General features: G+C 38.5%; 1 protein-coding gene across 1 annotated transcript in view; it reads left to right on the top strand.

Annotated features, from left to right (window-relative positions):
• LOC107757056 (breast carcinoma-amplified sequence 3) overlaps nt 1-27,064 on the top strand; it is a 204,886-nt gene that overhangs the window by 49,294 nt on the left and 128,528 nt on the right. Inside the window, exons 10-15 of the mRNA XM_016574429.1 lie at nt 6,236-6,360; nt 6,664-6,829; nt 7,289-7,389; nt 11,923-12,023; nt 14,347-14,543; nt 15,224-15,321. Of these exons, the coding sequence (XP_016429915.1) occupies nt 6,236-6,360; nt 6,664-6,829; nt 7,289-7,389; nt 11,923-12,023; nt 14,347-14,543; nt 15,224-15,321 (788 nt within the window). The remainder of the gene's footprint in view (nt 1-6,235; nt 6,361-6,663; nt 6,830-7,288; nt 7,390-11,922; nt 12,024-14,346; nt 14,544-15,223; nt 15,322-27,064) is intronic.

Genomic DNA, 27,064 nt, shown 5'->3' with positions numbered 1-27,064 from the left:
ATGTTAAAACCCACTATTTTCATGGCTTTTTAACTTATGTATCATGAAACGGTAAACTGTTTGCCCAGTCAAATCAATAATTATGCTTTTCCCATCTATCTCTGTGTATCTGTCCCTTCATGAAGACCCTACCTCTTTGGGGCTGGATGTTTTTCCATTAAAACTCCATGGTGAGTTTTTCCAATTCACTCCCAGCATGCTTTGTCCTCGCTTCAGCAAACGACTGCGTTCATTCCATCTTTCATTCATTTCCAAGAAAAATTTTTTTTTCGGCTTTAGTTTATTCTAGCACGCTGTGGGGAGAACCAAAGGATGTGCTTTTTATTGTTCCTTTTTTGTTCTGTTTCTGTATGTGGATTTGCTGTTTGGCTTTTGTGTATTTTTTTGTAATTGCTAACCTAATTTGTTTTAATTGAAAATGTTGCCTGTTGAAAAGTACTGTACATAAAGGCCACTGTGAGAGGAACGTTAGTGAATTATAATATTTTGTTGGTCATAAGCATGTCTACGACATCAGCTTGGCATTTAAGTTAAGTTAGTCAGTGTCGTTGAATTCATGGGAGAGAGAAGAGAGTTTTTGTTATAGAGTTCATCGCAAAATATTGTGTTTTGCTACGTTAGAAAACATCAGAGCTCTGTTTGTCAGTCCATCCTGTGGTTTAAACGAACCTTCCCTTCAAAGTGATCGTTCCGTTCCTGCTCCGTTTTTTCCCAAACAGACGACAGAGATTGTTTATTCAAAAATGCTTTTGTGTTCACATTCATATTGTTGTCGTTATGATTTTATTGACTGGTGACATTTGGAATAAGGGTGAAAAATTATTGGTGTGGCGCGCACCGCTCTGGCCAATGGTTGAGTCAGATGTGTGCAATGCGTTTGCAGTCATTCATCTTCTTCACCCATTAATTTGATGCGACAATTTTATTTGGACAATGTATAATCATTGGCTTGAGTGTATATGGAGGAAAACAGAGATTTTTTTTATTAGATGCAAACTCAGAAAGTTACTTTACTATCAAAAGGGGGTGATTATTATTGAAGCAATGCATCATTTTGCTGCAAATATTAAATTATTTACAGGTAAGAATTAAAGCAGAGCAAAATTAAAGCAAAATGTTTTGTGTATATATGCAGCTTCAAAGATTGAACCTCAGCAAAATGGACTTCCCTGCATCCTCGTCCCCCCGAAATATGAATCACATGTGCTGCTGTCCTTCCTCTGGCTTGACTTTCAGCTTTTGTTGTGGTATCCTCACATACGTTTTAATTAGATCTTTTTCCTGCAGTGCTGTACTGTGATCTCAGCGGACGTATGCATTTCAAAGCCTTATCATTAACATGATAAATCTTAATATTCCCCATAGCTTCCTCTTGACTGGGCTAGGCACATTAATGTGGGACACAACTGGAGCTCCGCATTTCATCGGAATCATATGATTGATTTAGATGTTGTATTAAATGTTAATTAGTTTTTCCTTTTAGAGAAGTGAACAGTGTGCTTAATATCACATGGAAGTATTAAGTATCATCAAGTGTTCCAAAACAAAACACTCCCACGCAGGAAAAAGATGGAAAATTGCAGCTCAAATACAAAAGGTGGAACATAAGATTTTATGATAAACAGCTTAGGAGCCATGAATTAAAGCAAATAAAATTTAATTAAACCAAAAGTCGACTGAAAAAGAGTACAAAATAATACTATAAAAATATGCTTTTTCAGTTTCCTATTTTTCCTGTTAATTTACTGCATTTTCAAATAATCATGAATAAAGAATCAGAATCGGCAACATCAAAAAAAAAAAAAAAAGTATGATTTTAGGCAATTGACTTTTAATCATTCATTAGGTGTACAAAAACAATAGATTTTAAATACTGCAGAATTTTCGGATGTTTTGGATTATACATTATGCTATACATTTATTTCTGCATGGAGAAAATCATGTATTTTTACTGATAGTTACTGATACCCGAACTGATAGTTGTGCTCTGTTTTCAGGATAACAGAGAGATCTTGTGTAGTTCAGGAAAGGTTTTGATTGATGTAGGTTATGACAACTTAATTTTTTTCCCCCTGCTTTTATTTTTGAAAGTGTCCTCTACTCAGAAGAGCAGAGAACGAAGAAGTACAACCATCACAAACCTCAAAACTTGGTGGCTTGTAAATACCATAGACCGCTGCGCTCACACCTGGGGAACGCATATTTTCCGGCAGCTCTCTAAGGAAATAGGAAATCATGCCGAATCAGGCACCTTCCTCAACGATATCCCAATGAGCTGGAACACTGGAAATGGAGGGGAAAAGTTTCTGTTTCTCTTTTAGCGTTTGATGCCGGCCTCCCAAATGGCTACCACAGCGTGTGTGGACCGTGGCCGTGTGCCTGAGCCGTGTCTGAGGAAAAGCTGCTGTGAGATAATAAATGTGACGTTGAGAGAAATGTCTGCATTCTGCACGACCCTTTCATGAGCGCTGTAACACAGACCCCGCTGGCTGACGTACAGCGACCATATGGTCAGCTTGTCACGGCAAGTCCCCTGATAAGTTCAAATGAGATCCGTGCTCCTTTTTGTTGTTTAAAGCCCGCCATTGCATTGAAAACAAATGAGGGGCCGCCTTCCCCCCTGATGGCGCCTCGTCTGTGGCCTGGACTGTAATGTGGCCGGGCTTTGATGGTGGACATCACAGATTGAATTATGCCCTTGAGGAAAAGCTATTAACTCACGTCAAGAGTCCTCATATGTTAAATTAAAAGTGGAAATGACATGCAAGGAGTCTTTTCAGTGAATTAGTTAGAGAGAGAGAGGAAAAACACTCTAGAAGCATCAGGGGAAATGCCAATAGGGGGAAGACAAAATTGGCTTCTGTTTAGTAACGTCTGTCTTCCCTTCTCTTCCATCTCACTAAATATGTTTATGTTTCATAATTTATTGATTTTCGGATACATTTTTGTGTAAGCCGCTCCCCATGCCAGTATTTATTTAGAATAATCCGTTCGCTCAAAGGGCCCGCTGAATCACTGTAGCTTGAGTCATACTAGCCACTTTAAGTGAGATCCAGAGGAAAAGAGTGATTTCAAATACAGACAAACCAACTCCAGCGGTCGCTTCAAGGAAATTCAGATGCAATGCAAGTGTAAAGTGCACTCAAATAAGAACATGTTGACCAAATCATCTGCTGACCAAAGCCTCTTCAAAGAGCTTTTACCATAGTTGGCCAGCTTTAGTCTCACCGCTAGGAGAGGAGCGCTCAAAGTAATGCCCAGCTTTTAACTCAGACTGGCTCTTTGCAGTGTTTTTCGCCTCATCATCATTACTGGCATGACATTATATACCTTTTAAAGAATATTTCCAGATTTATTATGCAAAGCACTTTGAAACGGATACAATTTCCTCTCAGATTTGTGGCGGACAGTGTCAGCCTGTGATTTCAAAGGAATAAATGTTTAGTCACACTGAGTTAGGTTTGGTTTTGTTATTAAGAACATCTGTGTACCCATCCTTCACAGTTTTCCTTCAAGAAAGTGCATCAGCTCCTCCAAACCTGAAAAAGCCAGCTCCTCACCTGCATCCCAGACTGGAAAACTGCTATGCTCCTTCACTTTCCTCACTGCCTTGAACTCCATGGTGGAACAGGAAGGATTTAAATGCTTCTTTGAGCTACGCTCCGTGTTTTTCTCTACGCTCCGTGATGGTCAGGGCAAAGGAAGTGGCGTTTCTAAAGATCTGAGGTTATCAAAATGTCTGTTGTCTTCTCTCCTCGTTATCCCACTTGGGATTCCCGGTTTTATTAGAGGGAGAAAAAGAAAAACCGTGCACTTCACTGTGCTCTGCTCTTTAAATCCTGTGGCGGCTGAGTGTGTTTATTTAGTGGCGTGTCCTCTGTTCTACACTGACAGACAGCGAGACGTTCACGGCTGCTCCGGCCAAGGTGATATACTGACAAACCGCTCGTATCTCCCCATCAGCGGCTCACACCGCTCAGATATTTAGTTATTCGCTCCACCTCCGTCCAACACCAATAAATATGTGCCAATATCTCTCCCTGCTTTTCTTTACTTTGTATTTTTTGTCTTTAGCCTTTCCCGACCAGCAATCCTTGCCTGGTGTCGGCTAAACAAAGATGTCAACATCACTCCTCATCCTGAGAGTAATTTACGACTTGATGACAGTTTTAAGGGAAGTGACAGAGTGAGAGTGCAGCTCAGCAACAGGTCACTCAACACCTATTAGTGTAATGCAAGGCTTGAAGAGTCCCGGTTCAAACACTGGACAATTCATCCACATTAACTCTCAGTCCAGACTCCACGGTCTGCAACAATTTCATTACAATCGGCAGTTTTGTTTTGCAGTTATCTTCTCTTTTAATGCATAATGACTAGGGCTTTCAATCGATTGCATATTTGAATTGAATGAATTACATGCTGATGAATTAATAAAATTCATAGCAATTAATCACATATATCAGGGGTTGCAAACTAAAAGGCGGTGTCTGCGGTCCATGGACTTTTCTGGGATTAAATATTAACTTTAAATTGAATTAAATTACATGAAATTGGAGATGTTCATCAGGTTAATGCATGTACAGGTTATAACATTACCAATATTTTTTTCCAGATAATATATTAATCATTTGATTTAGCTTTAGAACAATAGAAATATTAGAAACTAAAGTATGGGGTTGATATGGTTTTTTTTTCTCTTATGGTTATCTAGGCTGCATTTATTTGATCAAAAATACAGTAAAAAAAATGTAATTAAAAAAAGTTTTCTATTTAATAAATTCTTAATACATTTTGAAAGAAGAAAATACTGAAAAGATGCAACATAGGATTGCTTCAGAAATCAGTACATTGTTTTTCTTGCTGTTTTTCATCATATTGCGCATTGAGTACTCCGTATTTAGGATGCCGTGTCAAGTATTTCATCCATTCTGTTTCTCTTGTTTTCTCTTTGTGTTTTTTGAATGCACAAATGTGTTCCGTGTGAATGGCCCATTTTGTGGAGTAAGTGTGGTTTGAGATGCAGCTGAGGTTTCACTCACTGCAGATGAGTAGCAAAAACCTTGTTGAATTGTTCTGATGTTAATTTTGTATATTGTAGAATTACATTTAGTTCAGTTTAGTAATTTAGTTGCATTAAATTGAAACTCGTAATAATTTGTTGCTCCCATTCACATCCATTTGTGTGTATTTGAGTGTGTATATCTGCATGGCTGATGGTATCTGTGTGAAACGGCTAATAGTCAGTGTTTTGGGAGTCTCTTGTATGTTTGAGATATAGAGGGCAGGTTTTTACAGTGCAGGTTTGTGCGGGAGTCGGACAATGACACCACATGGCTTCTGTTCTAGAATAAATTCCATATGTGAGTCCTTATCTCTCAGCTCATTTTTCTCCTTGGCTTTTTCAAAATCTTACTGACGTAAGGAATAATTCAATAGGTCCTTAATAATTTTTCTCAAATGCCAAGACTAAAATGATGCCTTCCAAAGCAGCTTAAAAGCTTCCATTTGAAGCAGCTATATAAACAAATGACAGCCATTATGTGGTATCTGTACAGACTCCTGGAGTGTATATGTATGTGTTAAGCTTTAACAACATCATTATATCCACTGGACAGAAATTTAAAACATCAGCTAGCGGTTTTCTGGTTTCGACAACTGTGGTGAAATTTTGCTTGGTAAATAAAACTTAATGTGGTTATTTTGGCCAATACAAAGTGAAATAAGAATCCTGTCGAAAGCAACATTTTTAATAATATGCATTTTACTGCAAATTTAAAAACATTTTCTCATTAACATGTGTACACGTAAACATATTGTAAACTGTGTCTTCCAGATTACACTTAAACATCTAAAAACAGTTGTAGTGAACTAATAAGCCAAATAACATGGTTTTTTTTGTTGTTTTTTTTCACTTGCATGAAGTATGAATGTGTATTATGTTTATTGTTTACAAGCCCAGTATTTTGTTTGTGGATGTGCATTTTTTGTTTGAAACTCTTGAGAGATTTCATTCATATGCAGGAAATTTTGTCTTGATTTTTTTACATCCCAACTGTGTCTCTTTTCTTGTCAGTAATGTGGCTTTAATTTTCCTGTTTTACTCTGGATGCCAGTCACCAAAAGCAGACTTACTTTCTTTCTTTCTTTCTCTCTCTCTTTCCTTCTTTCTTTTTTTGCTTTCTTTCTCACTCTCTATATACTCATTGTCATTCGTGACTTTTTTTTTTTAATGTAGCAAATCCAAGCCACCTCCCCAGATCTCTCCCAGTAAGTCCAGCGGTGGGGAGTTCTGCGTGGCTGCAGTCTTCGCCTCCTCCCGCTCTTGGTTCATCACCAACCCCAACATGAAGAGAGAGAAAGGTCTGACATTGCTTTATTTAGACATAATTTTTAAGCTTTAGCTTAATTAACTGGTTTGATTATTGGTGGGTAGAAAAAAAAAAAAAATTTATTGTATTTTATTATATTTTAGTTATTATATTATATTTTTATGTTCTATTAATTTATTATTTATTAGAAGCTCTGGTATCCTCTTTTTGTTTAATTCTTTTATCCTTTAAGTGGTACCAGATGGAACTGCAAAATCTATTCCACAGAATCCACAAAAAAATTGAGCTCATGTTAGAAACCAAAATCTTAATCTTGACTTTTCTTCCCTGTTAGATCAGTCTCGCCAGGCTGTTGTTGAATCGCTGTACATCCTGAGTTGCTATGGAAACCTGGTGGAGCACGTGCTGGAGCCTCGTCCAATCAGCACGGCGCAAAAGATAGGCGACGACACGCCTCTGGAGTTGAACACCTGTCCGAGAGCCTGTTGGAATCTAGCCAGGTCTTGCCCCGAGGCTCTCAGCACCACACCTATTTACGTGCTTTTACACTTCACCTTCAGTCCGACATAAGCTCCTGACACGACCCACTGCAGTCATATCATTTACATAAAACAGCTTATATAGCGCCTTAATGAGGGCAAGCAAATGATTAACGTCACGGCTTTTCACCGACCCAGACGCTGAGCTCAGTCATAATGCAATAAAGCTTGTGACCAAGCGAAGAAAATGGAAACAGGCAGGGGTTGCTCTCAGAATGGCTTTCTGATCTGATTGTACATGTTAAATGATTGTATGTACTGAGCTGTATAGCTCGTGTGGCCCACATGAGACAGGAGAAATGGAAGGTCCACCGGGCTGCTGAGAGTTTGAGTCCATTATAGCTCAGCTGGAGACTGTTATATACATCTGGCCTTTTGATATGCACTTCCTAAATTGATTTCTGTGTTTGTTTTGAGTAGGACACTGCAGTGGAATGAGCTACAACCACCTTTCAACAGCAGCCACCCCTTGGTGCTTGCCTCAGACTTTGTGCAGTACTATCAATACCTCCTGGCTGGATGTAAGTATGTGTGTGTGTGTCTCACTGGAGATGTTTGTTTTTAACACTTATTGGTGCACCACAACACTAGAAACATTAACAGTAAACTCCATCTCTGCTGTCTGCCTGTTCTTGAACGGTTGCAGAGATAAATCCTTTCCATTTGACGTAGCAGTGGATGAAGCGCTTTTTTTTTTTTTCTCCATTGGTGTTGTGAATCAGGCCTTTGTCACTCGCTAGTACATACATGCCCTGAAACTCATCATAGCACCAAATTAACCCAGCATTCAGATTAAACCAATTAGTGTGGCTTTAAACTTGTGTAATTTAATAACAATTGCATAGAGAGTGCAAGCACTTTGGGTTGACGTATGAAAGGCAAGAGAATGCAACTCGAGGGCAGAAGGCTCACGGATGACCACACATCTAATATATCTTGAATAAGTCAGCATTGTTGCGTTAGCTTGGATAATCATAAACATTAATGAGTAATTAGCTGTCTGGGTCCTTCAGGCCAGGCTTCACATTTCTTCTCTGCCACTAAAGCCCACGTGCTCAAGGCTAAACGGGTAGAATATTCTCTGGAAGTCGGTCTAATCACCATGCATGTGTCAGAGTGATGAAATAGCCATGCGTGAGCGGTCGTGGCAACGGCTCGTCGTGGATGCGGTCCACCAGGGGGCAAAGAAAGGCATAATGAGCTTCTTCAGTGCATTAACGCTAATGTTTAATTAAAATAAGCCAGAGATCTTTGCCCTGTGCACTTCTATTACAGCTGAACCTCACCAACCTGATACTCAGGAGAGTATGTGCATATGCATGTGGACGTGTTTGTCCTGCACCCCCGGCCCTCAGTGTGCCGGGCAGCCCACGACGTGCCACATTTGATTGCTTGCTGCATTGTGTCGCACCATGAGCAGCAACAACTGACGTATCCAGTGTGTGTTTTGTTTTGCAGTATTCTCCCCCCATTAGTATATATATATATATATATATATATATATATATGTGTGTGTGTGTGTGTCTATATGCATACATTTTTTGTCATAATTTTAGTTTCAGTCTGACTAAAATGGCATCTAATTTTAGTAAATGAAAATAGAATTTTAGTTCAAAAGTGCAAAATATTCATATATTTTATATATTAATTTAAATGTATTAACAGGACTATGACTATGATTGGGTTATTGACTATTATTGACCATGATTGGGTTATTTGAAACACTATTTTAAAACTCTTTTTAGATTTGTTTAATAACTTGCAATGTTATTTTTTTCTTGTCATGTTTTTGTTTTAATTTAAAGAATTATCATAGTGATGCACTTTCTTTTGTCTCTTTTCATTAACATTTACTCATCTGATTACAGCAACCACTGACGTATTCGAGACTATATTTTATGCGATGTTATTTTTTCTTGTCATCATTTTTGTATTGAAATCATTTTTTAATGATGTGCTTTTTTCTTCTTGTCTTCATTAATGTTGACAAAATCAAGAAACCTTTTATTACCAAATGTTTCAATTAATACATTTGCTAGATTGATCACTGAGGTCTTCTCAGCAATGTAGTTATCGGCAGGAAATGACGCAACTTCTTTATGGATCGAGCATAAAGAAGCCTTAGCTGGGCGTTAATGTTATCATCAGACTGTCGTTTTCTTTGTAATTACTTTGTTAAAGGCCACTCTGAAAGGGGAGAATACAAAGAAAGATGGCGGAAGAGAGCTGGAGATAGCAGAGGGGCATCAGTAGCAGACCGTTCCCAGGCTCAGCGGTCTCAGAAAGGGGCGGGGTGCGTGCCTTTACCCTCAAACTGTGAGGACTCGCAGCGAGCAGGGCTTTGTGATTGACAGCTCTGGTCTTGCTTCTAGATTGGATGACCTGGCTGATTAAAAATGCAGCATGTGGACGGTAGGGTCAGAGGAGCTGGAGCCTGCACGACTGGTGATAAAAGCAACCGTGGCGCCACTTCTTGGTCACTATCTCCACCTGTCCATCTGCCCAGCCTTTGGCAGCACTCTGGAAGGGGAGCATTACTGCATTACCCAGCCACTGCTGATGATACCCAGATGATGGGTAGATAACAAGGACACGCTGGCCCAGCGAAGCTCCTTTGGTCCAACTGACAGTGCTCAGGGAATCCTCAGCTTGCGACATTAGCTGTCGTTGAGCAGAGAGAGTTGGCGGCTGTGTGTCTGAGAGCTCTCTAATGAATGAGCCCAGATTTCACAAGGAAAGGTGTGAGGGTTTCATTCATAGCTGCAGGAAGGTGCAGCCTGTGACCTTTACAACTTACACACTGCATTTATTAGGCATCTTTCATTGTATTGTTGGAACAAGCGAGCAGAATATACCCAAATGCATCTGGGATTCTATAGCTATATTCGGAGTATACTAAATAAATAAGTTAATTAAATTAGTCTGTTTTCTTTTTTTTTAAAGTGACCGAGTAGAAAATATAACGATAGTAATATCAGAAACATCTGATGCAATGGTTTGTAAGTCCACAATTCTTTTTGCATTTTATTTAACTGAACATTTGAATGTATATAGAAAGTGGCCATATACAGTATTCATTTTTACCATGGACCAACCAATGAAAAAAATGCATAAAAATGAATGAAATAATTGAGTAGTATTTATGTAAATATTTATATTTTTACATATTTTTTATTAACATATTGGCTACTATATAAATATTACTATATGAATATGTATACATTACTATATAAATAAATATAATTTTAAATATACAGATTTGATTGTTTTTGGAATAAATAATACAATTAAAGATGAATTCATTCATTAATTGACTCTTTTAATTAATAAACAAATAAATTAATTAATTTATTTGTTTGTTTGTAATATGGGGAAAAATAACAGCAGTAGCACAATTCTTCACACCTCTCGTTGATCATTTTTATGTGCATAAAAAGTGGCCATACACATCATTCATTCAAATTAAAATAATTATGAATGAATTAATAAAAATGTATACATAACTAAATATCTAAATAATACATATTTACAAATTTACATATTTTTCACTTATTCACTTTTTATATAATTATAGAAATAAATACTTATAAATATTTGTTTAATATATTGTTATTAGCACAATTCATTAAGTTGTTTAAAATGGTGTGTTAATTTTTTCGAGGTAGAGTGGGGGACAATAACTACAGTAAAAGCAACAACATTAACAAAACCTAGTCTGGCTTCTTTTTCCAGGTGTCAATGCGTACACCGTTATGCACCTGAACAAACATTATTTAACTGAAAGCTCGTTTGTACATGTTTTGTGTGTTGGTGGCCAAAGCAAATTTGTAACCAGGCTGTGACTGTGATACTGCGGGTTTATGCGGTCATGGCCTGTTTCCTGTCCTTATTCTGTTGCTCACACTCTAACTCACAACAGATAAACTGCTCTTAACAGTCCAGGAGCCCTCGACCTCTTAAGCCCGGCCGTTATGAACCCACTGTAACCTGATCTACAGAGCCAGCTACTGTTCTTACGCTTCAATTATTTATTAGTCAACACTTATTGTCCCCCTGGGCTTTAGAAAGAGGGGAGGAGGAAGGCCAGAGCTTGATTGTGTTTAAGAGGTAACGTGCTCTGGCTCTGTTCTGACCCATCATAGGTTGGTAAGTCACTCTACGATTTATGTCCGCATAATGCAGCTTGCTGGGATAGCTCTGGCAACGGCTAGTGTTACTGTGATTGAGTAGGATGGATAGCGAGCAGATTTCCCCTTCAAGTGGAGGTGTCGGTGTATCTGTTACTCACACAGTAGTGACTGCGGCATGAAGCTGGCAGGAACACCTCATCCAGTGTGTCTGAACACCTGGTGTGTGAGCACTTATGTCTGCGAGACAGATAGAGTGAAGAAGAGGCAACAAGAGCGACGGGCTCCTTGTGTCCTCCAGATGAGGGCTTGACATCTTTATTATTCACTGCTGTATTATGTACATTGGTAACAAAGGCATGTGTTTGCCTGGAGGTGGGAAGGGAAACCACTGATTGTGCACATTAGTCTGAATACTTGGCGCCTGCTTAGCGAAGCCTCCAAGTGCTCCTTCTGTCACTGCCCGTGCTGTCTTTGCTGCTGAAAGCTCCGCACTCTTTTATATGTCCCGCTCTCGCTCACATACCAAAACATACTGTGAACATTTTTGTTGGCTTTCCACAGCCCAAAAATGTTAATTACTAAGTAGGTGTTTTATTGGTGCTTTTATGCAAAGTGATGTACCATGCACTTCTTACAGAGACTTCATGGAAAGAGCTGAAGATTTTATAATTTACTGTTTACTCTTTATTGTTAGCAAGGTGGCCCATTGTATTGTATTGTATTATATTATATTATATTATATTTATTATATTAGAGTCTTTAAAAAAAGTGCACTGCATTTTTTATTTTATTTTAATAAATAAGTACTCTGTATTTTTTTTATAATACATTTTTTGAATAAAACAAAAATATATTTTTCATACATAACTAATCTAAAATATATTTTCAGTACATAATTAATTATTATTTTCTCTCTCTGTGCAGTGGCTCCTCCTGGCAGCCCTGGCCCCATTACCCGGCATGAGTCTTATGACAGTTTGGCATCCGATCACAGTGGCCAGGAGGACGAAGAATGGCTCTCACAGGTGAGTCAGAACTCTCAGCCTCCTCCCATGGCCTTCATCTCTGCCTTGGTTTAATATTAACCCTAATAAACAACACTCAAGCTACACACATCGTACATTTCAGTGAAACACTTACACTTAATGCATCAGAGTTGTTGCTGTTATAAGTCATAAAAAATGTCTTGTTTCATTATCAGCTGTGCTCACCCAGCATGGATCTTATTGCATTATTTAATTTTTTCCAGTTTTTGTCATCCAAACTATTATGCATGATTGCCTGATTTATTAGAAAACACACTTTATTTATTTATTTATGAAAGTAATTAATGATATTTTGACTTATTAATTTATCATTCATCTTTTTTTTTGTAATTTTAGTCATTTTATTTTGGGATTTTGTCATTTTAATTAGATTTGTTTTTCATATTTCATATCAAATTTTTATATTTTATTTAAACTTTATTTCAATAAATGTAGTTTTAATAGTTTTAATTTATCAATAACGCCACTATTTATTTATTTAGACATGTACAGTGGGATCCAAAAGTTTATGAACATTAGTAAAAATTGTTCTTGTTATTTTAACTTACAAATGGTATTATTAGCATAATGAAAAGTTTTAATTGGAAAAAAAAAAATAATATACATTTCAGTATTTCCTATTTCCTAAATGATTCCGAATCTCAAAACTTTTATTTATTTCCCATTTTAAATTAGGTTCTTAATCCCAGATTTACAAAGTGGTCTCAGACCTTTGTACGTTTTATGATGTAATACTGTAGTTACGCAGACGCAACAGGTCCAGCATGTGTGTGGCAGTTTTTGTGCGGCCTGACTGGCCCCAGCCAAAGCTCTTAAATCTTAAGGTTGTTAATGCACCAGCATTAGCGACAGCATACTTCCCCATCACATCCCGGCTTCCTAATGACACCATTAACACTTGCAGCGACAGCTATTGGCTAAACACAGCCTAAACCCTGTTGATGGCTCTATTTATCTGCTTTATATGCGATTGCAATTAGTCTGCTTGTCTGTTGTGTGTTATGGCAACATAGCATAAAAAGCACAGTCCTCTGTGAGTGCTGTGGCAGCAGGCTGTGTGTAATAAGTGCTGTCAGTGAGAGGCGGCCGCAATATGGAGGGCTCAAGGCGAAGTGTGGAGAGAGTGCAGAGGGGGGCGACATCTGGCCGTGGCCCCCACGAAAGCAGAATAAAAGCCAGTGCCGCATCTGTTTCTCTCAGGCCTGTGCGACACCGTTGGTGTTAACTACAGAGAAAAAAAACACACACATACCGCTGGCCTCATTTACACAGATGTGACAGGAAGAGGACAGAAGAGTTGACCCCACACCATGCTCTTTCAGAAAAGATGGAGAAATGGAGAGGAGAGAGAGATGCTGGCTGGATGGACGGTCTTCTCCTCCACTCCTCCCTCTCTCTTGCTTCATGATGTTAGTGTCTTCTGTGCCATGTTAATGCGGTCCACTGGGGAGGAAGAGTGGCGTCTGTCTAACCTCGCTTCCCTTCCCCAGATTTGATACTGTTGGTCAAAAACAGACACTTGCCCACAGAAGTTTTTTTTATTTTTATTGAATGTTATTATAAATATTAAATACTTTGTTATTAATTAGGCGTTTCAGCTTTTATAAAGTGTTTTTCTGTTAAGTTTCATGTATGAGATTTCGAAGATGTGCTAAGTGATAAGACAACAAAGTGGAACATCAGAAATTAATTTTTTATCACATAATAATTTTAATAGTCATCAGAAATTTAGGAATGCAGATAATATTTTATATTTTAAGAAAAATTAATAATAATAATACATGGACCCATTTTTAATACATTTTTTTTAATCATTTATTATTATTATTATTTTATTTTAATCATATATATATATATATCTACCAGTTGAGAACATTTGTTCTAATAAGAAAAATGTATATTTATTATGTCTATATAAATACACACACACATACATGTATATATTTAAGAAAAATATGCCATGTTTATATATTAAATATATTTATCTGTAATATAAATAATATAAAATGCAAATATTTTAAAAATATATACTGTATGTGTGTGTATTCATATATACATAATAAATATACACAGTACACACAGATATATTAAGTAAACAAAAACTTTTATTTTGGATGCGATTAATCTTGATTAATCGTTTGACAGCACTAATAATAAATAATTACAAAAACCTGATGCACAGAATAAAGTCCTGTTTGTTTCACCTGAATATAGTGTACTCAAAAATATATTACTTTGCTGAAGTTAAAATTGTTGCAAAAGCTGTTTAAGTGCTCATCTCTATTGATGTTATACTTTACAGGTGGAAATTGTGACCCACACCGGCCCTCACAGGAGACTCTGGATGGGCCCTCAGTTTCAGTTCAAGACCATCCATCCGTCGGGTCAGACCACTGTTATCTCCTCCAGTTCCTCTGTACTACAGTCACAGGGGCCCAGCGACACCCAGCAGCCTCTTCTTGATTTCGACACAGATGACCTGGACTTGCACAGCCTCAGGTGCCGACACTAAACACACATTCACACACAATGCTGCTCACATTACCAGCTGCCATCATCAACACCCAATTCACAATGTGACAGCATAGACTCATGTTACTAACCACAGAAATTCACTAAATACACATACTGACCATCTCTAGCCAGCACTTGTACAGTACAAACACTGCTATCTCTCTGTCCATCTATCATTCATTTTATTGTTTTGTCTGTCTGTCTGTCTATTGTTCATTGTCTGTCTGTCTGTTGTTCTGTCTGTCATCTATCTATCTATCTGTCTGTCTGTCTGTCTGTCTGTCGTTCTGTCTGTCTGTCTGTCATTTATCTATCTATCTACCTGTCTGTCGTTCGGTCTGTCGTTTTGTCAGTCTATCTGTCATTTATCTATCTGTCTATCTTTCTGTCTGCTGTTCTATTATTTTATCTTTCTATAATTTCATAATTTGGTGGTGTTTTTACAGCAATTATTGAGATATGTTTAATATTTAAATGCTGAATTAATTAATCAGCATCCTATGTCATTAAATCGATTAAATTTGTTAGGTAATTAACTGAACCTCTTAATTCACACTTCACATTGCTAACTGTCGTCACTCACACTGTTGTGGGTGGCTATTGCTAGTGTAATGTGTAGGAGTCTAATTCACAATTTTTTAATATATCTTGTCCTTATGTTGCAGAATCCAGCCGGTGCGTTCAGAACCCGTTAGCATGCCTGGCTCGTCTCGCCTGGTGGCCGACCGTAGAGGCCAGTCTACAGTCATAGATACCGGCTCAGGTAAGACCACTGGCTGCTATTATGTTTTTTTCAACAGGATCTGAAGCATTTGGATTACAAAAAACAGTTACCAGTATGATGAATCTGCAAGAATCCTCTCTAGCTTGACTCAACTTTCTTTTCTGATCATTAGAACACTTTATGCATTTTAACCTCATGGTATGTTACATACCGATACCAGTATCGGTATCGGTGCATCCCTAACAGAAACATATACAACCTGGCTGAAAAACTATCAGCAGTCTACATTTGGTAAATAGGCTTATTGTGACCTTTGTGTTAGATTAGATGGATGTTGTTTGGAGGGATGTTGATTCCTTTTTTTTTTTTTTCATTCCTCCAATTGTCATGTTAAGATAATCCAATCAACAAAGATCTGGTCAGGCTTGTACTTTTAAAAGATTTCTCTCCATTTTGAACCTCCTTATGTGTAGACATATGCAGTCTAAACAAAACAAGAGAGAAAAGCAATTTCAGAGAATTAAAGTACACTGCACTGTTTGCTCTTTTTCAGTCACAAAGTGATATTTTGCTGTGTATGCTTACACATATATGTGTGCGGCACAGTCTTTCATGTTTCATTGAAATCAAAGCACCACATTTGCGAAGCTCCGAAATGTGGTTTGTCAGTAGAAGGTAGGCTGTGTTGACTGTTGTGATGTTTAGTGCTTGGTCTGTAGACACACATTAGCTGCATCGCACTGTCTGGAGTTTTCATCTTTGAGATTGCACTGACTCTCTGCGGTGTCTTCAAATGGACCTGATGTTCCTTTGCATCTAGTGACTTCCTGTCAAGAAAACAGTCTCGTCATCATCTCACGTCGCCCCTCCTTTAAACCCTCACCTCGAAAAGAAAGAAAGTAACCATCTTTATCACACAGCTCCCCTCCCTCTCTTTCTCTCTTCTCTGGCCCGTCTGGAGGAGAGCTGCCGGAGTCGTCTTTATGGGCCGATGCTTATCAGTCTGTGTGTGATTGCTCAGCTCTCAGGGCTTCAAGCAGTGTGGCGCCTCCTCTTATCAGTGCTCATCGCTTTGTCTTTGTGCCTTCAAAAGACTGCACAGCCCTGTTTATCCCGCAGAGCGCAGACACACCTCCTCTACCGCGATGTCTCTCTCTATTCCAGGCTGACCTGGAGGATCTGAGGCTGTCCTGTAGGACACTGTCTCTGTCTTGTTTTCGGTTTAGGCTTGGTTTAGGCTGTCTCACCCATTTGCCCAGTTTTATGTCTGCTTGCATTGTCGTGCGTTCTGTTCCAATACCCAGTGAGCCTATGTATACACTAAGTAGGCATTTTTTAAGGCAACTTTACTGCCTTAAGGCCAGCATTTATGTAAACGGTTATCTCAGATGCCCAAAAGATTTTTTTTCCCGAACTTAATGTGTTGACAAAAATGTTGAATAATTAATAATTATTTAATAAAGAATTAATAATTAAAATATTTACTTTTTTTTATTAGTTTTTATATTAATTTTATATTTTTATTTTGTATTTATAATCAAATAAAGTGTGTATTTTAATCATTTATTTTTATTTTTATTTATAACTAACTAAAGGGTGTTTGGTTTTTTTTCTCAAGAACTTCATTTATTGACAAATTATAAAATAAAATAAAATGCATTAATTAAAATATTCTTATTTCATTTTTATTATTAGAACTTTTAGTCTGGAATAAACAAAATTGTCAACATTTTTTTATTTTTTATTTTTACACCTTGCAACACAGCACATACAATGTGCATAAAATATATACTTTTTTCTATTTATAATAAAAGTGTATTTTTGACATTTTTATTTTATTACAAATAAAATAATTATATATAAAATAAAATATTTAAAAGGAAGGAAGGAAGGAAGAAAGAAAGGCGTTTTGGTGTTTTCTCCAGATCTTTGTCTTTTGACAAATTTGTAAAATAAAATAAAATAAAATAAATGCATTAATTAAAACTATTATAATATATGTCATATATTGTAAACTCTTTTTATAATAAAGTGTTTATACATTTTATTTAATTATAATTAAAATAAATAATAAGTCATTTTAAAAAAGTCAACTTAATTATACCTTGTTCTGGCCACATTCTAAGTCAGCATTACATGTACCCTTTGTGGAGAAGTCAATCCCAGAATGCATTGCGACAGTCCTGGCTGTGCGCAAGTGTTGATTTTCATAAAAAGTTTTAATTCATTAGATACTTGAAAGGTGTGATTAAATAATATTTTAAATATAATAATTAAATTAGTTGGAATATGCTGAATATGTGAATATACACAAATTCTTGAATATGCTGTGTGTATTTGTGTATGCTTAAAGCTTTATTTGACCATATGTAGACGGCAAGGCAGCCCACTAGGTTTTGCAACAGATCTGTGGTCTTTACATTGTAAAGTAAGTGCTTCAGAAAGATCACATGAAGATATCAGAGCCTCCTGGCTGTTATATATTAATGTTACTGTGCTGTGTGTGTTTATGTGGTGTCCTTTGTGTTAGATACCACCCCTAAGGGAGCTGGCTCCATGTGGCCATTTCTGCCGGATGTGTGTGCTGACACTAAACCCATCATAAGCAGCGCCCGTCTGCTTGACACAGCGTATCAGGAAAAAGAAAGAATCTCACAGCCACTGTCTCAGCTTCCCAAAATCAATTGGACATGCAGTCAGCATTATCGATACTCCTATCTGGTCCCCGGAGCGTCACCCTGGCCCTGCTAGACTACACAGCGCATTGTGCGAGAGAAGACAGGAGGCGCTTTATCTATTTGAACCATGAAGCGAGCAGGAATACAAGTCTCTTTTGATTGTATTTTGTTATGACTCAGTAGCAGAAACACCCCGTCATTTGTTCGGCGAGAGCACTTTTCCTTCCTGGCCGGGTTGTTATGTGTGTGGCGAGGCGGGGTGGCAGGGGCCTGTCGGAGATCGGGAGATGAGCGGGCGAGAGTGCACGAAAGATGCTGGCGTGTTGTGAGTTTGCGGTCACGTTCTGGAAGAAGCTTGACTGATAGCTGCAAGTGTGTCTTGTATTGTGTCAGGGGCGATGACGCGTGTTTTTGTTTGTGCTCATCTGTTTGAGTGTATATTGTTTTTATGGTGGGGTATGGATTTAAAGTTCCAAATATGAGTACAAATAACTGAAGTTACTGGTTGGTCAGTAACTTTATTAGGAATTGCAATGTAACTACATGATATATATATATATATATATCATTTAAAAAAAACATAGTAAAAGATTTTATCTCAGATGCCCAAAGAGTCTTTTTACATAGAACACAGAAGAAAATAGAATATAACATTTAAAATTAAAAGGTATATATATATATTTTTTTTTTCTCTCACATGCCCAAAGGTTCTTTCTTTTTTCACTCCATAACTCAACAAATATGTAAAATATTTCCCATATGTTGCCACCTAAACAAATATAGCAGTAACTAAATGCATTTGGACTTCATATTTCTGTGCTGGGTGTGATTGAAACAGTGGCCTGTGATTTTAGTCACAAAAATTGAAGGAAGGGGGAAACTTTTAATTATAAAAATGTTTTTTTTTTCTTCATTTATTATTTCATTGTATTTAGTTTGTTATTAGTACCAAATATTTACTTAAATCTACATTTGTTGCCTACATTAGTGCAGTCATGTCGGTGGTCAGTGCTGATTGCTGTTATCACATTGTGACTGTAAATCTCACCGATACTTATCACCAGCAGAGTGTGTGCCATGTGTTTTATCTACCGGCCTCACACAGCCCTCAACTCAGGTGCAGAGTGTATGTGTATGTGTGTGAATGGCAAGACAAAGCCATCTCTGTGTTTTACTGCTCCTCTGTGCTTGTTATGCCTTCAGGCCAGTGGGACAGGCCTGATCGCTCCCCAGGTTTCCTCTCCCAGCATGGCTGAGCGCTCAGAGACCGGGCACCTGGACTCTACCTGCGTCCAGCAGTAATGGATCCTCACCCGTGGTCTGTAATTACCTGGATGGGCATAAAGGTGGCTTGTTGTCGGAGATACTGCGCACATTCAAGCCAGAAGGATCCTGACGCGCTCGAGGAGGAGCCCGTGCCACATGATCTCCCCGAACAATGAGAGGTGTTTTTGAGACGCCTATAGATTGGGGAGCCGTTCCCGTGACCCAGCACTCTCCTTGCCGCCCTAGCCTGTCTCTTTCAATAGCGACTCGCCACCTGCCCCAGGCCCCCTCTCTGCCACACTCACTGACTCCATTCTTCTGCCCCTGACCTGGAAGTCCCCGCCACAATACAGAAGCTGCCATGGACGCCTGGCCAGATTGGCTGATCTGACTGTGAAAGATGCCATTCTTATCATCAACCTACTGTCTGAGGATCAGAGGCCCAACGGCCTTATCTCACTGGCATATCTTTCCCTCTTGTTTCTCTCCTTCTTTTTCTTTCTGTTTTTCCTGATTTCTTTGTAAATTTCCCTTTTTTTTCCAAGTACTTTGTTGACTTGACTGTATTATATATGATACTGCCACAGCATCAGTAAAAAAACAACAGCAAAACAAGTGACCAAAAACAAGGTGTCAGTATAATTTATTTTGTTTTATAAAGGGAAAAAAAAGTTTAATAATTTATTTTTATTATTGTTTATAAATATGCGTGTATTTAGTTGTATGTAAAGTAAGAGTTATTAATGAAATATAATTATGTAAGAAAATTATTATTGATTTTTTTTTGGGGGGGGGGGATATTAAAATAAAATCAAATATATAAAAAATGGCAAATATAAAAAAACAACAAATATTAATAATAAGATAAAATATCATGCTCTAGCCATAAAAAAGCAATTATTTGTACAATCGTACAAATAATAATGAACAAAACCGTAAAAATATTGTTTTATTGAGTTTATTATTTGGAATTTGTGCTGTTTACATTTGCATTGTTTATATTGAGCCAAGAAGGAAGGAGAAAGTCTCTATCTCTCTCTTTTTCCTTGAGATGAAGGTAAATCATTCAGCACTTTTTGGTGTCTGTGGAGCATTCTTGTCTTGCTGAAGTCCTTTTCTGGCTGTGAGGAGAAAACTAAATGATTTGAGCACATGGTGGATTATTTTAGTGGACAGTAAAATAAAACCAGTGAAGAGGACAGTCTGAAAATACACTTTGCTATTTTTTGGGCTAGTTTTTGTATTATAAGTTTTATGTGTCTGTGGATAATAGAGTTGTTTAGCAGTAGTGTGTTGATGTGATGGGTCAGTTAGCAGCCAACCAGAACATCCTAGCAACCATGTAGCAACATGATAAAGAACACTCAGAGCACCTCCATACAGTATGTGTGAACTGAGGGCTGTAGTGCCAGGGGCGAGAGCAGCTGCTCTTTAAAGCGACTGAATGGACAGCAATGTGTCAGGCATCTGCTGTGTACTCACTCAAAGCTTTTACCTCTGCAGCGTTGCAAGCCACTCCAACACACTCGTGCCATCAACATATGAATCCCCATACGCATCATTCCTACAGGTCTAAGCAATTCTGTTGCGAAGTTGTGATTTAGGGTCAGTTTTTTGGATACTTTCCAACACCTTTGTGTTTGCTTGAAAACTCTCCATGGCCATTGGAGGAGCCGGGTTGCCGTATGTGGGCTTGTGTGAGTGTTTTGGGGCATAATTGAGCACATCTGGTCGAGTGGGGTTAGATGTTGGAGTGCGATGAGGTGACAGGAAGGACATGTGCAGGCGTTGGCACTCCATGTGCTGTTAAGATCCTTGCAGCCGTGATGGCAAACAGAAGTGGGCGAGTTGTAGACCCTTCTCACCTTGACCTCAGTATCTTGCCTGCTCTCAGCAGGATATCGATTCTAAGGATTTGGCCACAATGATCGACTAGTTTCTAGATTTTTAAAAAATATATTTTTAATATAATGTCTTTTTTTTTTTTTTTACTTTAGCTGCAGTGCTGTGCTTTAGAACTGTAAAACCCTTTTGGAAAAGTTGCATCTTTAAATTAAAATTCACAGCATTTCTGTACAATATCAGTTATCAGCCAATATAAGAGCTTTTTTATTATCATTATTATTTATCAGTATCAGTCAATATTGGATATTTTTCAGCAGATTAGGGATGTTAAATGTAGATAACTTTTGCTGTCATATAAAGCTTATTTAAAGTTCATCTTTAAAAACACTAATTTAGTAACACTTAAATAATCTTTAGAAAATCTCAAAATGAATATCCATTTTTTATACTGTACATTATAATGTTGGTATGTTGCATATTGTTTTAGTTTATTTAGACAAATGCATTTTATTTATTTTATTCTATTCTAGAGCTTAAAAAAACTATGAATATGCATTTTTCCCATTGTACATTTATAATGTTGTGATGCCTAAATTCACTTGTATTAATAAAAATTGATTTTAGCTTTTAAGTTTTTTTAATCATTATTTAGACAAAATTAATTTTATTTTATATTTCATTAATTGGTTATCGGCCATAGCATGACAATCATAATCGACCCATCTGTATCCTCCAGAATTTTTATATGTGTGCAATGTGCATCCCTAATTTGACAGCCTTTGGCTGTTGCTTATAGTGTCTCGCTCCGTTTAAGCATCCCGCCACAAAATTAAAATTTTTTAAAATACTGTAACAAAATGCAAAAATGTGTCTTATTCCCCATAACTGCCCCATAAGAAACATTTCTGTTAGGGGTCAGGTGCACTCAAAACAGGCAAATTATTCAGAGCTTCCTAAAGATTATTCAGATAGTTGTTCAGGCTCCCAACCGACTAGTCAATTGAAAATCTAGTTTTGCACATCACTAGTAGATTCACACATACTCTTCTCATGCTGCTGAAATGCTTCCCATTCCTCTCTCAGCAGTTAGGCCTCAGCCTGTGAAAGTACATACTTGCTTCAGGCACAGTGTGTTCTGTCTCCATCTTCCCCACTGTGTATTTTTGTTGTTATGTGTGTGCGTGTGCCCGCCTGCATGCTCCTGACACAGCCGCAGAAAAGCACAGCTCTTAGTTTCGGTCCCGTTGTCCCAGCCTGCCACATCCGAGCGTACCAGCACACTCTGACGGGGGTGACAGAGTGACGGGCCCCCTCCGAGATGGGGCCACAATTAAAAGCTAAGAACAAAAGCTCTCCGCGCCGAAATGTGGGCCTCGGCGACTCAACATATGCCCGCCGCTCCCAGCACAGCCCTCCAGACGCTAATGGAGTCTGACAGCGTCTCCGCACGAGGCGGCATTATCTTCCCCAGCATGCACTCTCCCTCCATAATGTATTGATCGGGCAGCTGCGATGGTATTTTTTACACCTCAGAGTCGGCGCCTGATGTATGCTACTTCATTGAGTCATTACGGCGAGCGGAGAGTGGCACGTAGAAAGAGCTGTTAAAAATGAATAGAGCATGAAAAATGAGAAAGCATTCCATCAAACCCCGCCTCTTCCTCGCCGCTCTCCGGCCGGGAGACAGCAAGTCTGTTGCATTTGTTTTGTGTCTTTTCGATTGTCGTGTGAGCGAGTGTGTGTCACAGTTAATGTTTGTTTTTTTTAGAGTGGTGCTGTTGAATACTTGGTTGGCAGACATTCAAAGTTGTTACTTTTCGGTAACTGCACAGTTATGAAGTTTCACCTCTATTGACCGCATTACAGTTCCATATTATTTGTGCCTGTGTGTGTGTGTGTGTGTGTTTGTTTGTTTTAAATGAAGCAACCAGTGTAGTCTGATTCCCGAACAACTCATTCTAATGAGTCGGTTCTTTTTAGTCAATCAAAAGCATCTAGAGAGCCCAGTGTAATCCGAGTCTTGAATAAATGTTTCTTATAAGTTGTTTCTTTTTAGTGAATCAAAAATGATACAGCATACGACTAGTGTAGTCTAAATGATTCCCAATCTAATAACTTTTATGATTTTTTTTTTAGTTAAACATACGCATCCAAGGAGACCAGTGTAGTTAGATTCCCATAAACAAATGATTTTTGGAGTTCTAATAATTCTTATCAAAAACTATACAGCATCACCAATGAAGTCCAAATGATTTCTGAGCAAATGACTCTTTTTAGTGAATCAATGACACGTAGCTTACAACTTACTGTTATGTTGTATTTCTCCTTAGTGTAATCTTAAATGTATTTATAAAAATTATCATATTGTTTGGCAATGAAATTACTTTGTTTTTAAAGTATACTTAAATGTATTAAAAAAATTGTTAATGGAACTATTAAGGAAGTGAAAGTTGAAATTGCCATGGTAGTACGATGCTAGTACGTTGTCTGTAGTCAATAGTTCCTTATGTTTTTCACTTTACATGATAATAATATAATAAATGTTTGTATTATTATTTTGTAATCTCTATAATAGAATGAATGGTTTTAGTGGCCTCCCAATGGCTGATCTGATAGTGACCTCATTCTGATCCTTTTGAGTGGGCATGTTCTTTCCATGTGTGTAGAATGAGCTGCTGTTGAAGGATGACTGAAGAGCTGTTGACAGATGTGAGAGGTGAGTTCCTCTTCTGGAGGTGAGGTAATGTGACATGGTCAGATTCTCCAGGACAGCCCCTCCTCTCCAGGTGTGGAGGTGAGGTGCTGCGGGTCATTTCCTGTGCAGATGAGTTTCAGTGTGGGAAGATGATCTGAGCTCACCTGCCCACAGAGCTATCCTTTGTTTATTCATTTAGTGCCGCAGATTAACCCCGGCTGGCGGGCCTTCCTGGAAACGGTATCCGGGTGACTGCGTAGAGGTGAGTAGCCTCTGCTTCTCCCTCTCCTCACCTGGAAATAAACGTCTGGTCATTTACGCCTGTGTGTTTCCAATCAGTCAGGAATGCCTGAAATGCCTGGGCCAGATTCCACCGTAGCGTCTTCTAAATGAAGCCGAAGAGAGATGCAGTGCTGAGCACTCATGCATTCTCATTCACTTCAACTGCAAAACCTCCATAATTTTACTCAAAATCTCAAAATTCTGTCATCATTTTCTCTCTCTTACGTTGTTCTGAACTTGTTTGAGAAGAATGGGAAATTGTACAGGGTGCTCTTTTTAGTGCAGTTACAATGTTTAAACACTGGACTTTCATGCAGAAGCACCATTAAAGTATAATTTAAGTGCTTCATATGACTCGTGCACTATATTCCAAATCTTTTGAAGCCATATAGTTGTTTTGCTGAAAAATGTATAAACATTTTTAGCCTAGCATTCCGTCACATTCATTAGAGTTAATGGGAAAAGTACTGATGTCCGGTTTGTGAACACATCTTTGTATTAATGTAGATCTTTTCAATGAATTATTTGATTTAGTTCTCAAAACCTGTCTGAATGATTTGTTCACAGATCGACTGGTCCACTTCATGAGTTCACTGGTCCAACTCAATGACTCAATAATCTGGTCACAGCCTTTAACAGCTAGATTATCAATGAATAATATAAGACTCAGAATAGATTGGCCAAGTCATATGAACAACTTTTATGATTTTTTTTTTGGGGGATCCTCTTTGAAGCTTGAATGCCTCGGACCACATACAATTTAATTGCATTGAAAAGAGCAACCAGGACATTATTCAAAATTTCTCTTAGAAAAGTAAGTCATATGAGTTTGAAACCACATGAGGATGAGTAAATTATGTCTTTTTTTTTTCATTTTGGACTGAGCCAATTCTTTAATTTATCATTCTCCATTTCTCTTGTTTTTCTCCATCTGTCCATTCTTTCTTAATCTCACTGAGCTGAGGTGCACTGGCGTCATCAGCAGAGAAAGCGAGCGAGGCAGAAGTGCACACCTTGCACATTTGATTCACAATCTGTTTTGGCAGGCCAGGCAAGCAGTAGATACGATTCCAGGGCATCAAAAAGGTCTTGACAGTTTTCTTAGAGTGAGCTTTTTCTCTGTTCTTTTTGTTGTTCCTGTTTTTTTTTCTGTAATCTTAATATAAGTGGATTTATGACATGCATGTATGTCAGCGTATGTTTGTGTAGCTACAGAAGGAAAGCGTGTGAGGTTTGCTGTCCAGTGCTGTGTACACTTCAGAAGACCCTGTGCCTCCCTCTCCCTCCCCTTGGGAATGTTATCAGTAGAACAGGAAGCACAAGTTATCACATTCTTGGTGCACACGGCTTCAGAAGAATCCATTAATTTGACGACAAGAGCACAGGACCAGATGTGAAAATCTCGCTTGATTTGAACTTTGCCCAGATCTTATCACAGTAATTTATACCTCATTGTCTCAGTCCAGGGCTGGAAAGCATCATTTCCAGATCATTTTAATGGATTTCTCTCCCCGCTCCCTCTCCCCCTTGTTTCAGAGGCTTAGAGAATGTGGGTTTGTGTGAAATTATGAAAAATGCTTTCATTAGTATTCCTCCGCCTCACCGAAACAGACCCCGCACATGGACCGCTCTCCCTTCCGTGTGTAACGCCATTCAAACAGTCCAAAACGTGTCCCTCCTTAGGCCAAAGGGCTCACTGCCAGGCACACCCATTATTGCAGACTGTCTCTGCCTGGGGACGTGCTCGCCGGGATTCGACCAGGGGCTCTTCAGAGTGATTGACGTCCGGTGCGGTCAAACAAATGTGTTTCCCTCATTAGAGCCACCGCTGTGCCAGTATTGAATCCATTCGGTTACATTTAACTCTGCCAGCTGTAACACAGTCACATGGGAGCGGAAATGTATTCAGGAGCACCAAACACGCAAAGCGGTCTTTCCCAGAAACATGTGTTTCCAATGAACTCCCCAAACTGCTCGCATGTAAGCGGTGGTCAGGCCTACGGGATAATTTATTCTGCTCTGGATAGACTTGTCATATTAATTATAGCCCAGGCCAGAAAGGCTGGATGGCAGGTTGGAGTCACCTCGGTTATTTTTGGAAGCCTCGAGAAGGTGCTACACGCTTTCTTTTCACCTGAAGAAATAGCTTTGCAGTCAACACCAATACTGCATATACCACTCCTATCCAAACAATGTCTCAATGAAGGTCTCAGGCCACATTAATGCAGACTTGCACAATACTATAGTGGTCTTGTGCTGTTTCTTACAGGCTCTGGAGAGTTAAGGTGCTGTTTGCGTTTGTTAAACATCCTGGTTTGGAACAAGGTCAAGGAGGCTAGAGATGCACCTTAATTGTCATCAGTAGGGGGAAGATAAGCCCTTTAAGCCTGAACCCATGGGCGTAAAGTGTCTCTCTTTACGCCTCTGTCGCCTCAAACTAGGCTGAGTGCTAAGCGGAACATAATTCAGTAAATTAGTACGAGTAAACACAACACTGAGCCCCAGAGCCAATCAGAAAAAGGAAACATTGAGGGACCGTGAGCAAAAAATGCCAAAACTGTTGTGAATCAAGCTGCATATGTAAATGATTTGGTTTCCATTTGTACCAGCAAAACGTCGACTCCAGTGCGCCATCCTGCCTGCAGTGTTCTAGGTTTTAGCTCGGTTTGTTCTTGTGCATCATAGACAGAGATCGAACGGTCTAGGCATTCTTGTAATGACCCCAAGAAATATTTCCATCGAGGCTTTGTTGTGAATTCTAATAAACACCATGATTTGAATTAACCGGCAAGCATTTTGAGTCATTTTAATAGATTAGCTCCACATGTTCCTCTCCTTTTTCCCCTTCCACCCCCATTCCGTTCATGTTAGCACCAAAAACACTTGTTTTTGTCTTTGTGTACCACTGTAGGGATGAGTGTGTAACACCCAGGAGAGGTATACTTTTTCAGTGTCATTTTTGGAGGCTGAACGACGTGCAAAAGAAAGTCAGGGAATATGTCTCTTAGTGATTTTT

The sequence above is a fragment of the Sinocyclocheilus rhinocerous genome, unplaced genomic scaffold, assembly GCF_001515625.1.
Source record: "Sinocyclocheilus rhinocerous isolate Xijiao unplaced genomic scaffold, SAMN03320098_v1.1 scaffold1152, whole genome shotgun sequence".
NCBI lineage: Eukaryota > Metazoa > Chordata > Actinopteri > Cypriniformes > Cyprinidae > Sinocyclocheilus > Sinocyclocheilus rhinocerous.
Note: the sequence above shows the minus strand (reverse complement) of the source record. Positions and strands in the feature narration are given on the sequence as shown.